The sequence below is a fragment of the Procambarus clarkii genome, chromosome 79 (genome assembly GCF_040958095.1).
Source record: "Procambarus clarkii isolate CNS0578487 chromosome 79, FALCON_Pclarkii_2.0, whole genome shotgun sequence".
In the NCBI taxonomy this organism is placed as follows: Eukaryota; Metazoa; Arthropoda; class Malacostraca; order Decapoda; family Cambaridae; genus Procambarus; species Procambarus clarkii.
In genome coordinates this window covers 11,753,621-11,767,134 of record NC_091228.1, presented here as the reverse complement: position 1 = coordinate 11,767,134, position 13,514 = coordinate 11,753,621, and the positions used below count along the sequence as shown (strand labels likewise).

Genomic DNA, 13,514 nt, shown 5'->3' with positions numbered 1-13,514 from the left:
GGCCCTCTTCTGGGTCTCGCTGTGTCAGGGCTGGTTCTAGGCGAGGATGGGGGGGTAAATGCGCTGTTTTTTTTCTGCTCCATTCGGTTCAGTTGCTTTGCTTGGTTAATTTGGAGGTTAGTTGGGAGGTAGCTTTGTTTACCCCCCCTGTTTATTCTTGGGCTGTGGAGATTCTTCGGGCGCTCTGCCGTCATCCTTTCTTTGTTTTCCTTTTTGTGTAAGGCTGTATATGGGGTGTTGTTGCCTCGGAGGACTTGTTACCGTGTTGGATTGGGGTGGCATCTGGTCGTGTTTGAGGGGGAGGGTCTTGGCGCCTCAGCAGCGGGAGTTAATGTTGCAGTTTCTGCAGTTGTCGCTGGTGACAAATGAACGGTTTTGTTTGCTTGGCTTGCGTGATTCTGCGGCGTGTGTGCACTGTGGCTTTAGTGAATCGCAGGTGCATGTCTTTTATTTTTGTGACCAGTTGCAGGGGTTGGTTGCCTGGTATCAGGATGTCCTGGAGATGTTTTGTGGACCGGAGTGTCGGAGTGGTGTTTTGCAGTTTTTGTTCTTGCATTTTCTGGGTTGTTCGCAGAGGGTGTGCAAAAGGTTGTGTTTTGTTTGTGGATTATGTGTTTTGTGTTGTGGGTTGGGAGGCGGGAGGGTTATGGGGTCACTCGCATTTTTTTTTTTTTTTGTGAGGGTGCATGTGGTTTACCTGGTGGTGGTTGCAACGCGCTTTTCCTGCAGAGTTTGGTCAGTGGTTTACGGATGCCTATGTTAGGGGGTTGCTTTAGAGTGCGTCGGTGCGTCGGTGGTTGGGCGGTGGTGATTGGTCGTGGGAGGGGTTGGGGCGTTGTTATGGGTTTGGGGGGTTGAGGAGGTTTCAGGGGGTTGCTTTAGCTGTGTGTTCCCTTCCCGTCCCTTTGGGCCTCCTTGGCGGGGGTTGCATGTGGTTGTGTGTGTATTCCTTGTGGTGGTGCTGCTCCTGTGCGTGTGTGGGTGTGTTTTGGTGCCTCCGGGCACCGAGTGTGTCGGTGTGCATGGGGAGTGTGGGTTTGGGGGCTGTTTTCGGCTTCTGCGTGGACCTGAGTTTTTCAGTTTTTTAGTTTTTCAGCTTTTTTTTGGTCCTGGTCCGCCTTGGCCTGTGCTCTTTGTATCTGGGTGTTATGTTGGTGTGTGGTGTGCAGTTGTGGTGTGGGTGGTTGTGTGTGTATTTTTCTTGTTGTTTGCGTGGGTGTTTCGTGTGCGTGTTCAGGGTTTTCTGTACTTTTGTCTCTATGTATATATTTTTTGTGTCGTGTGTTTGTCCTGTGCTCCTTTGTTAATGTGGTGTGCGTGGTGTGGTTGGCGTTGTGTGCGTGGTCATCTATCCACGTCTGTTATGTGTCTGTTTTCTGTATTCGGTTTGAGTGTGTTTTATGTTATTTATGTTTTTTATTTTATGTATTTTTCTGTGTTCTGTTATATGTTACTAAGTATCTGTGTTCTGTTTAGACTTGGTTTTAATGATGCCCGTGTCGGGATATCGGGGTTTTGCCCTGTATTGTGTTATATTTTTATGTGTCGCTTGTGTATGTTTTTTTTTTGTTTTTAACTGTTCCTGATGCTGTTTACTGTTCCTGTTACTGTCCCTGTTTACTGTTCTTCATTGTTATTTTATATATGTACCGGATTTCTTTTGTGTTTTGTGTGTTTTGGTATTTGTTTTATTTTTAAAAAATAAAAAAAAAATAATGGGCCCACCAATGACCCTCAGAAGAGGGGTTTCATTTTATATAATGCAGTTTTTCTAGGAGGGGCTGAACTGTGGCTCCCTGTAGCTTACCTCTGAAAAGCTAAAAATGGGACTTACCAGGGAAGAGAGCAAAGATCAGCCCACCTTTGGTGGGTAGATCTTGACATATATGAGGGAAACTCCTTCCAAGGTCAACACAAGCTCAAAGGGACCAAGAAAAACCAGGTAATGAAATGATTCGTGGTATATCCAAAGAGCCCTTAAAAAACGAAGCCCACGAAAAATTAGAAAATACTGTCGCCAAAGCCGCAAGGTCCCAAATAAACACGTGCCCAAAGACACACTGCGGCTTTCTAAATACAAAACCGTGAAGTGCTGCAATCAGACAACAAAGGATGCACTCCCTTCCAAACAAATCAAGGACCAATACCAAAGGGCCCATCTAAACGCCAACCGTCTCAATCTGACCAAAAAAAAAAAAAACAGAGGAAAAAATACGCCATGGACGAAAGAACAAAACGCACACTTCCAGAGGAGAGCGAGAAGCTTCTCAACACCACAACTGGAAGCAATGCCCAACAAAAACAAAGACCTCCAATGAGAAGTCATAGACCAAAGGGACAACCGAGAACAGAGGAGACGACAAAACCCTGATCCAGAGACCAAGATGGTCAAGGAGTAAAATGAGCAGGCCAAAGGTGAACAATTGCACGGGACAATTTGGAAAATGATGTCAAGATAGTATAGACCCTAAAGGACAGCAAAAGTAGCTCCTCCTAGACCGAATTACAAAGAGGCGACAGTATTCAGCACATAATGTTGACCAACAAACAACTTAGATTAAAAGAGAGAGGACCACCAAAACTGAAGGCAAACCATAAAGTGATACAAATGAGTGAAACCTTATACTGCCCCTGCGACAAATGAGGCAGTTATGATTCTTAAGCTTATTTATAGCTCGCCATACAGATGGCGAAAGATCAGAGTAAGAAACTCCACGCATGAAGAGTCCAGAACGTCAAACCAGAGCGAAAAATCTCTGGAGAGATTTGCTGAGAGACATGTGATCGGAAAAAAGGTGCTTCAAATGATTATTGTTTATGTAAACATTCAGTGTGAGGAAAAATTTCCGCCAACTACATCATTATTATAATCATAGAAATGAAGTACATCAGAATAATTATTTCTATATCATACATCTGAATCCTACATCAGAATTATATCAAAATCATCTATTAGATCCTACACGACAATACCACAACGGTCACGTCCACCATTAGGCTTATGGATGCCTACGTGACTTTGTTCGTTTATCTTCAAGGATCTATAAGGTTCAATAAGAAGCTGTCCTTAATTGAAGTACCATTGCAACATGTTTTGGGCTTCTGGTGATGTATTTTCAAGTTTTAAATAAAGAATCAATCTGTACTACTAGTACTACCTATATTCATTAGATCCAATACATATTCATCTTTCAATCCCGATTGATCTCAATATTCTGTCTAGACATTAACAATTATTTATCCATATTCAATGTTGGCCTCTATCACTTGAGAGAGGGAGGAACTACCTCCGAGAGCAAGCGTCCACGAGCGCCTTGAGGCCCAGAACCCATTGTTTACATACAGAGTGAACACGTGACGATGCTTGAGACTTTTATAATAAGACTAACACCGCACAAACAATATAATAATCACCAGAATAGCTCCCTAAGACACTCAGGGACGTGGTGAACTATAAATCAGAAGAAATTACTGATACATTCATCTAAATACGAGTGTAGAGAGCGGTACCCCCCAGCATGTGTTGACTGTTGACCGCTCACCAATACCACGGATAGCTTAATCCTCATAAAAACTCTACAGCGTGTATCTATTCACTGCAGCAATGCGGTTATATCATTAAAATACTGTGGCTAATCTCATCAGAAGAGAGATAATCTGGCAACTGGTCAGTTGAGCATCAGTTCTCAATTTGGATATTTATTAGTTATTATAGTTATTACTAGTTATTAGTATTAACTAGTTATTAGTAATAATTAGTTATAATTAGTTATAACTAGTTATTTACTAGTTATTACTAGTTATTACAGTTATTATTATAATAGTAATTATAGTTAATAACTGGATAATTATTAGTTACAAACATCAGTTATTAAGTGTTTGTAGAATGTAAATTGGTAAATTGCATGCTCTTATGACCTTAATATGTCCATATAAATTGTTAATCGTTATGTAGAGGGGAAAAATCAAGCAATCAAGTGAGCACCTATCTTAATCTTTACAATTTGTTCTGAATATATGTACAAATATCTGTATATATATATATATATATATATATATATATATATATATATATATATATATATATATATATATATAATGTATATATAATATATATATATATATATATATATATATATATATATATATATATATATATATATATATATATATATATATATATATATATATAATTCATTTGTATAAATTATCAATTGCTATCACATTTATCATTAATTTATCATAAGTGCTTGCATATTTGCATATAATATCTTGCTTGTATCATATAACTAGTTGTTATAATTACTACACATGCTCTCAGTTATTAGCTATGCAGTTTAAGACCGAGGTTAGACTGACAGAACTATTGATACTAAAAGAGAACCAATATTTAGAGTCACTGAACTGTGTTTTATCATGTAATCCATTGTAAACTACAATGCTGATGTGTTTTAAATGCCAACAGGTACATTGTGTTTCTTCCATCAGTATCCTGGTGTTAATAAGTAAAGCCCACATGGCATCCCAAGACAAGAGGATTGGCAGGACTTTGTATAAGCTAAGGAATTATAAGTTCATCTATTTTGCATTCTTTTTTTAAAGTATCATTTAATAAGTTCCAGTCCATTTAATTTCCTCATTTAAGTCCCACATAAATGAGACTTTAGCCTTCAACGTGTGACATATCACACATGTGTGACATGTGTGGCATGAAAGAGTAATGCCACAACAGATCACATTATTCCAGCATTATGTATATGGAACTTGTTGAAGTCTCCTTCATAATACTGGTGTATATTTATTCAACGTCCTTTTTTATATTTTTAACATTAAATCAATAAACAAATAAATTACAATAGCGTTATATTACAAAAAGGAAATAATTTATAACAATGCAGGATGTGACCTGGCGTTCTAGAGCGTTTGGGACTCACCAGAATGATGGTTCAAATTCTCACATTTCTCCAAATGATTCTCTTTCAATCGGTGTTATGCATGAGAAAAATACTCACTTTCATGGCCTTGCTGAAGACTTTACCAGTGTTGTTGAAGCAACCGTCCTTTCTCTGATTAGACTGAAGCCAAGTGCTTGTTTGGTTCAAATCATTCTTGTCAATCTGCAATTACCAACAACAGTCAGATTTAGGAAGTAGTATACAGTATACACCAAATAAGACAGGAGTAAGAAAGTTATTGCTATTTGCTTCAACGACAATTAGCAGCGTTTGGGCGTTTAATTGATAGTATTACCACAGCTCATGGCAGCTCAGTAATTACATCTCAGGAAAAAATACCAAACCCAAACATTTGAAAATGAAAAATCCCTGATGTATGGGTCGGTCCTGGACCATTATGTGTGATGGTCCACGATGGATCGAAACGTCGTCGTGTTTTAATTTTTACATATGTGGGCTGGGTGTCAGGTGTGTGGGCTGAGTGTCAGGTGTGTGGGCTGGGTATCAGGGGGTGTGGACTGGGTATCAGGTGTGTGGGCTGGGTATCAGGGGTGTGGACTGGGTATCAGGTGTGTGGGCTGGGTATCAGGGGGTGTGGACTGGGTATCAGGTGTGTGGGCTGGGTATCAGGGGGTGTGGACTGGGTATCAGGTGTGTGGGCTGGGTATCAGGTGTGTGGGCTGGGTATCAGGGGGTGTGGACTGGGTATCAGGTGTGTGGGCTGGGTATCAGGGGGTGTGGACTGGGTATCAGGTGTGTGGGCTGGGTATCAGGTGTGTGGGCTGGGTATCAGGTGTGTGGGCTGAGTATCAGGTGTGTGGGCTGGGTGTCAGGTGTGTGGGCTGGGTGTCAGGTGTGTGGGCTGGGTATCAGGGGTGTGGGCTGGGTATCAGGGGTGTGGGCTGGGTATCAGGTGTGTGGGCTGGGTATCAGGTGTGTGGGCTGGGTGTCAAGTGTGTGGGCTGGGTATCAGGTGTGTGGGCTGGGTATCAGGTGTGTGGGCTGGGTATCAGGTTTGTGGGCTGGGTATCAGGTGTGCGAGCTGGGTATCAGGTGTGTGGGCTCGGTATCAGGTTTGTGGGCTGGGTATCAGGTGTGCGAGCTGGGTATCAGGTGTGTGGGCTGGGAATCAGGTGTGTGGGCTGGGTATCGGGTGTGTGGGCTGGTTTATCAGGTGTGCGAGCTGGGTATCAGGTGTGTGGGCTGGGTATCAGGTTTGTGGGCTGGGTATCAGGTGTGTGGGCTGGGTATCAGGTGTGTGGGCTGGGTATCAGGTGTGTGGGCTGGGTATCAGGTTTGTGGGCTGGGTGTCAGGTGTGTGGGCTGGGTATCAGGTGTGTGGACTGGGTATCAGGTGTGTAGGCTGGGTATCAGGTGTGTGGGCTTGGTATCAGGTGTGTGAGCTGGGTATCAGGTGTGTGGGCTGGGTATCAGGTGTGTGGGCTGGGTATCAGGTGTGTGGGTTTGGTACCAGGTGTGTGGGCTGGGTATCAGGTGTGTGGGCTGGGTATCAGGTGTGTGGGCTGGGTATCAGGTGTGTGGGCTGGGTATCAGGTGTGTGGGCTGGGTATGAGGTGTGTGAGCTGGGTATCAAGTGTGTGGACTCGGTATCAGGTGTGTGGGCTGAGTATCAGGTGTGTGGGCTGGGTATCAGGTGTGTGGGCTGGGTATCAGGTGTGTGGGCTGGGTATCAGGTGTGTGGGCTGGGTATTAGGTGTGTGGGCTGGGTATCAGGTGTGTGGGCTGGGTATCAGGTGTGTGGGCTGGGTATCAGGTGTGTGGGCTGGGTATCAGGTGTGTGGGCTGGGTATCAGGTGTGTGGGCTGGGTATCAGGTGTGTGGGCTGGGTATCAGGTAAGTGGACTCGGTATGAGGTGTGTGGGCTGGGTATCAGGTGTGTGGGCTGGGTATCAGGTGTGTGTGCTGGGTATCGACCTAAACATCTGGCAATCCGGAAATCCATTCAGTAGATAAAATGTTTATTATTGTTACCAACACAGGTCTCTAGTGACCTACTGCCAACATTTCAAAAGATCAGTCTTGCCTCAGAACCTTCTCAGCCGTCATGAGCAATACGATCAGTCTACCTGTCCCAGTGGCCGCATTTGTGATGAGGATATTGCTAGATTATTGTACTGATTGCTCAGCCAATAGTGATGAATTGGTCTCATCGCTTTAGGGTGTGGAAATACAATCCGATATTAACAATTGTGTAGTACTTATAGAAGCAGTGTCCGAACGTACAAAACTTCACCACTGCACCCAAAACAGTCAAACTCCTGGGGCTCCGTCTGTTGGGCTCCGTCTGTTGGACTCCGTCTGTTGGACTCCGTCTGTTGGGCTCCGTCAGTTGGGCTCCGTCTGTTGGGCTCCGTCTGTTGGACTCCGTCTGTTGGGCTCCGTCAGTTGGGCTCCGTCTGTTGGGCTCCGTCTGTTGGGCTCCGTCTGTTGGACTCCGTCTGTTGGGCTCCGTCTGTTGGGCTCCGTCTGTTGGACTCCGTCTGTTGGACTCCATCTGTTGGGATGCGTCTGTTGGGATCCGTCTGTTGGGCTTCGTCAGTTGGGATCCATCAGTTGGGCTCCGTCTGTTGGGATCCGTCTGTTAGACTCCGTCTGTTGGGCTCCGTCTGTTGGGATCCGTCTGTTGGACTCCGTCTGTTGGGCTCCGTCTGTTGGGATGCGTCTGTTAATAGTAGGGATGGCAGTCCACAGGTCATTTTTTTTTGGGGGGGGGGAAAAAATTACCTGTGCGGGCCAGGGTTTTCAGGAAAATTTAGAAAATTACCTGTGCGGGCCAGGGTTTTCAGGTCCAAAATCACCTGTGCGGGCCAGGGTTTTCAGGTCCAAAATCACCTGTGCGGGCCAAGGTTTGGAGGTTCAATATCCCGCGTAAGAGTGAGGGTTTTCAGGTAAATTTTGTGTCACAGATTTTAGAAGTTGTTAAAGTTCTTATGATGAAAATAATTTCCGAGACTTAGAAGTTTGTTAAAGGCCATACGGGAGAAATTCAAATATCGTGTGTAGCGTTTTAGGGTTTTCAGGAGAACTCTACGGACATATTTTACCTGTTTTTCAACTTACAAAATTCGTCTGTGTGAGCCATGGTTTTCAGGTAAATTTAGAAAATCACCTGTGCGGGCCAGGGTTTTCAGGTCCCAAATGTTCTGTGCGGGCCAGGGTTTTCCCTCCCCCTGCCTCTCCCGCTTGTACCTCACACCTCCTCCCTCCCCCCCTTACCTCACAATCTCTCGCGTCACCTTTATTTACCTTAGGCCAGCCAGCCAGACGCTTCGTGTAGGTCGCCTCTTATCTTATCTTATCTTCTCCATAATATCTGGACCGTCCCTCCACCCTCTCTCTCTCCTCTTCATATTATTCTCTCTTCCTATTTTTCTGACATCGTAATGTTTTGTTCCTTTTTTCATTAACCAGTTAGTTTTATACAAATCAACCGAAGCATCTCAATGTAACCTTTATTACTGAAACTGTCTCCGAGACTATCTAAGCTGGCCCCAGCTACCTGCTCCAGGCTATCTGCCCGAGGCAATCATCACCTGATTACCTGCCCTGTCATCTACCAGTCATTGTCAGTGTTCGCCACCGTAATAATTTATATATATACATTAGGCGTTAATAAAACATATTTATTTATTTATAATTTATTTAGTCATCTAATTCTTAGTTTACACAATTTATAATAAAAGAGTTTATTCCCAGTATTCGCCAATCATTCTCGCTATTAATAAAACAGCCAAACGCTCACTCTGGGGCACACTATCGTTATTACGCTCATTCAGGGGCCCCCTCAGATCGCCTAAGGCCAAAGTCTCAGAGGCCTGTGAAAATTCATCAGAGTCCAGTTCTTGATCGAAATTCATCAGAGTCCAGTTTTCTAGCAAAATTCGTCAGAGTCATGTTCTTTGTCATGTTTTTCATGTACATCATATGTTCTCTGTATAACTTTTATACTCAATATTCATGTTCTCAATGTTCTTAGCATGTTCTTCACATGTTCAGTGTTCATTCTTTGTATTCCCTGCATGATCACTCTATTCATCAACTTTTTCTTACATGTTTTCTATGTTCACCGTATGTTCACTATGTTCTTTGTCATGTTTTTCATGTACATCATATGTTCTCTGTATAACTTTTATACTCAATATTCATGTTCTCAATGTTCTTAGCTTGTTCTTCACATGTTCAGTGATCATTCTTTGTATTCCCTATGTTCCTTATCATGTCTTCATATTCTCTATAAGTTCATATTCCCTGCATGTTCACTCTATTCATAAACTTTTTCTTACATGTTTTCTATGTTCACCGTATGTTCACTGTGTTCATTCCCCTACTTAACCTCAATTTTTTTTTTTGTTCTTTGTTTCTTTAAACCAATTTGTTTCTTCCATTCACTAACTAGTTCTTTGTCAAATAATATTATACTGCAATACAGTTCCCTCAACATTTTTAGTCACCCAGTTTTTATTTGCAAACTATGTCAAAGTAATTCTCGTAGTAAACTTAATAGTTCCACCAACCCCGTTCTTAAACAAATCTACACTTTATTCAGTTCCAAATTTACAAAGACAAACCTTTCTTGTAACTTCTTAACTAAAAATCTTTCACCAATCAACTAAAACATAGTCACTTTCCTCTTTTCTCAACTAAACTTATTATCCATTCAACCAAAAAATAGTCAAAGGAATCTTTCCAACACTGTTCATAACTTCACTTATTCCCTAGTCATCAGAAAATAACCGTGTTCTTCATGTTTCATTGTCATGTCATAACTAAAATTATCCATCAATCAACATAAAAAGTCATATTCATCATCATTGTTCCTAACTAAAATTATGTTTTGTCAAGTAAGAAAAAATAGTCAAAGATATCTTTCATCGCTGTTCTTAACTGACATTATACTTCTGGGAGCACAAAATAGTCTCCCTCGTCATGTTTTGTCTTTTTCCTTAACTAAAAGTATTCATCAGTCAACTAAAAAATAGTTTCTTCATCATGTTTCCTTGTCATTTCGTAACTAAAATTATATGTCGCTAAGAAAGAAAAATAGTCAAATGTAACTTTTTCAGCATTTTCGTAAAAATTATATGTCGTTAAGTAAGAAAAATAGTCAAAGGTGCTCTCCGTAACACCAAAGTTACTCTTCGAGACATCAAAGTTACTCTTCAATACATCAAGGACTTACTCAAAGACACCAAAGTTGCACTCAAAAACATCCTTTGAGACATCAAAGACATCCTTTAAGACATCAAAGACACCTCTCAAGGCATCAAAGACACTCTCAAACACACCAAAAGGCACTCTTCGAGATATCAAAGTTATTCTTCGAAACATAAAAGTTGCTCTGTAAGATATCTTCGTTCATCAAACTTATTCTCAGAGATATCTAAAGTTATTCTCAGAACAATCAAAAGTTATTCTAAGACAACAAAAGTTATTCTCAGAGCTACCCAAAGCTATTCTCAGAGTCATCAAAGCTATTCTCAGAGTCATCAAAGTTGTTCCAAAAGACGTTAAAAATTAATCTCAGTCATCAAACTTGTTCTCAAAGTCATCAAAGTTAATCTTAGAGTTATCAAAGGGAATCTCTAACTCAATTTTTGTTCATCAAAGTTGATCTCAGAGTTAACAAAGGTAATCTCTAACTCACTCTCGTTCATCAAAGTTGTTTCAAAGACATCAAAGTTAATCTCAGAGTTATCCAAAGATATTCTCATGTCCACAAAAGTTATTCCAAGAGACGTCAAAGTTAATCTCAGACATCTTCGTTCATAAAAGTTATTCTCAGAGACATCTAAAGTTATTCTCTAAGACATCAAAGTTATTCTAAGAGCTATCAAAAGTTATTCTCAGTCATGATATGTTATTCTCTAAGTAACCTTCCGTTCATCAAAGACATTCTCTAAGCCCTCAAAGTTATTCTCTAAGATAACAAAGTCATTCCCAGAGTCATCAAAAAGTTATTCTCAGAGTCACCTTCGTTATTCAAAGAAGCCTTCTGAGACATCCTCGTTCAACAAAACTGTCCTCAGAGCCATAAAAAAGTTAAATACGGTCATCAACGTTATTCTCTAAGTATCTTTTCGTTCATCAGAGAAGCTTTCTAAGACATCTTTGTTCATCAAAGTTGTTCTCTAAGCCCTCAAAGTTATTCTCTAAGATAACAAAGTCATTCCCAAAGTCATCAAAAAGTTATTCTCAGAGTCACCTTCGTTATTCAAAGAAGCCTTCTGAGACATCCTCGTTCAACAAAACTGTCCTCAGAGCCATAAAAAAAGTTAAATACGGTCATCAAAGTTATTCTCTAAGTATCTTTTCGTTCATCAGAGAAGCTTTCTAAGACATCTTTGTTCATCAAAGTTGTTCTCTAAGACATCAATGTTGTTTCTCTAAGGCATCAAAGGTGTTCTCTAAATTATAAAAGTTAATCTCTAAGTCTCTTTCGTTCATTAGAGAAACTTTCCAATCCATATTCGTTGACCAAAGTTATTCTCAGAGTCATCAAAGTGATCTCTAATTCACCTTCGTTCTCCAAAAGTTGTTCTCTAAGACACCTTCGTTCATCAAAGAAACTCTCATTCTTCCATCATGTTATTCTTTAAGACATCTTCAGTCATAAAATTTCTCTCCAAAATATAACTAGTTCAGCTTTTCATACCAAACCTGCACTTCTGTTAAAATATATTTCCTTAGTCGCTTTACCCTAAAACTGTTTTCTGAACTACACTGTTCAAACCTACGTAACCTATCCTCTCCACCCAGTGTTACTTAGTTAACGTAACGTTCCTAAACCTAACTTTACCTATTCTAACTTAACTTACCTTACCTTTACCTATCTTACCTAACTTAACCTGCATAACCTAACTTTACCTCTCCTAACATAACTTACCTTACCTTACCTATCTTACCTAACTTTACCTATCCTAACATAACTTAACCTGCATAACCTAACTTTACCTCTCCTAACATAACTTACCTTACCTTACCAATCTTACCTAACTTTACCTATCTTACCTAACTTACATAACCTAACCTAACTTATCCTGCTTAACCTAACTTACCTAACTTAACCTGTATAACCTAACCTGCTTAACCTAACTTTCCTTACCTTACCTATCTTACCTATCTTACCTTACCTTACTTATCTTACCTAACTTACCTAACTTAACCTGCATAACCTAACTTTACCTATCCTAACATGACTTACCTTACATTACCTATCTTACCTAACTTAACCTGCATAACCTAACTTTACCTATCTTACCTTACCTTACCTATCTTACCTAACTTACCTAACCTAACCTAACTTTACCTATCTTACCTTACCTTACCTATCTTACCTAACTTACCTAACCTAACCTAACTTATCCTGCTTAACCTAACTTAACTTACCTTACCTTACCTATCTTATCTAACTTACCTAACTTAACCTGCCTAACCTAACTTACCCTACCTTACCTAACTTACCTAACTTAACCAGCTTAACCTAACTTACCTTACCTTACCTAACTTACCTAACTTAACCTAACTTATCCTGCTTAACCTACCTTAACCTGCTCTACCTAACTTACATAACTTATCTTACCTATCCTAACCTAACCTAACTTGCTTTACCTAACTTAATCTTACATTCCCAAACTGATGTATCCTAACTTATCTAGTCCAACCAGACATGTTCTAACTTACATAATTATTCCTGCTTGTCTTTTGTGTTTCGTCAATCATTGTCTCATATTCATTTACTCATTTCAAGGGTTAATTTCTCAAATGGACATTTTTTGCATTTCAAGTGTTATTTGTTTAAGATTGGGTGTTTAACCACTTCAAAGGATTTTTGTTATATATGGGAATTTACGCGTTTCAAGGGCATATTTCTCAAATGGTCATTTTTGCAGATCAAGGGTTATTTGTTAAAGTTCATCAAGTTGCTCATAAGTTGTATTTATTATGTTTGTTATTATTTATTCTTATTCCCCAACCCCTTAACCTAACCTCTTATAATCTTAGTGTATTTAGTAGGTTCTATCATATGTTCTTATTCCCCAACCCTTTAACCTAACCTTTCAGATGTAGTTTATTGTGTTTTTTGACGTATTTGTTGAATATAATATCCTTTTCCTAACCTTTCAGATGTAGTTTTGTTTCTCCTTTTTGTATATTTGTACCCAAACCCACCATCCCACTTAACCTTCTTTCCTTCTTTTACTTTGTTTCTCCTACTCCTTCTAACTCTCCTTTTCTATCTCTCTCTCTTATTCTCTCTCTTCCTCCCCTCCTCTCTCACTCATTTGCTCAAATGCTCTCTTCTTTCTCAAATTCAAGTCTTAATGCTCCCATTCACTTAGTTTTTCTTTTCTCAAATTCAAGTCTAGTGCTCCCATGCTCTTCCTCCCCCCCTCTCTCTTACTCTTTTCTCCTCGTTTCATGCTCTCACTCACTTGCTCTCTTGTTTTTCTCAATTTCAAGTCTTAGTAGATCTGATTCTTTACTATTGTAATTTTATTATTACTAAGATAAAGAATGAACTTATATGTGAAAACAAAG

At 40.2% G+C, this 13,514-nt stretch overlaps 2 protein-coding genes across 2 annotated transcripts in view; one reads left to right on the top strand and one right to left on the bottom strand.

The window, feature by feature from the left end:
• Positions 1-13,514, top strand: part of LOC123751416 (alpha-2-macroglobulin-like) — a 622,101-nt gene that overhangs the window by 134,512 nt on the left and 474,075 nt on the right.
• Positions 1-13,514, bottom strand: part of LOC138349720 (alpha-1-inhibitor 3-like) — a 259,543-nt gene that overhangs the window by 133,376 nt on the left and 112,653 nt on the right. The window contains exon 22 of the mRNA XM_069314610.1: positions 5,013-5,117. Coding sequence (XP_069170711.1) covers positions 5,013-5,117 — 105 coding nt within the window. The remainder of the gene's footprint in view (positions 1-5,012; positions 5,118-13,514) is intronic.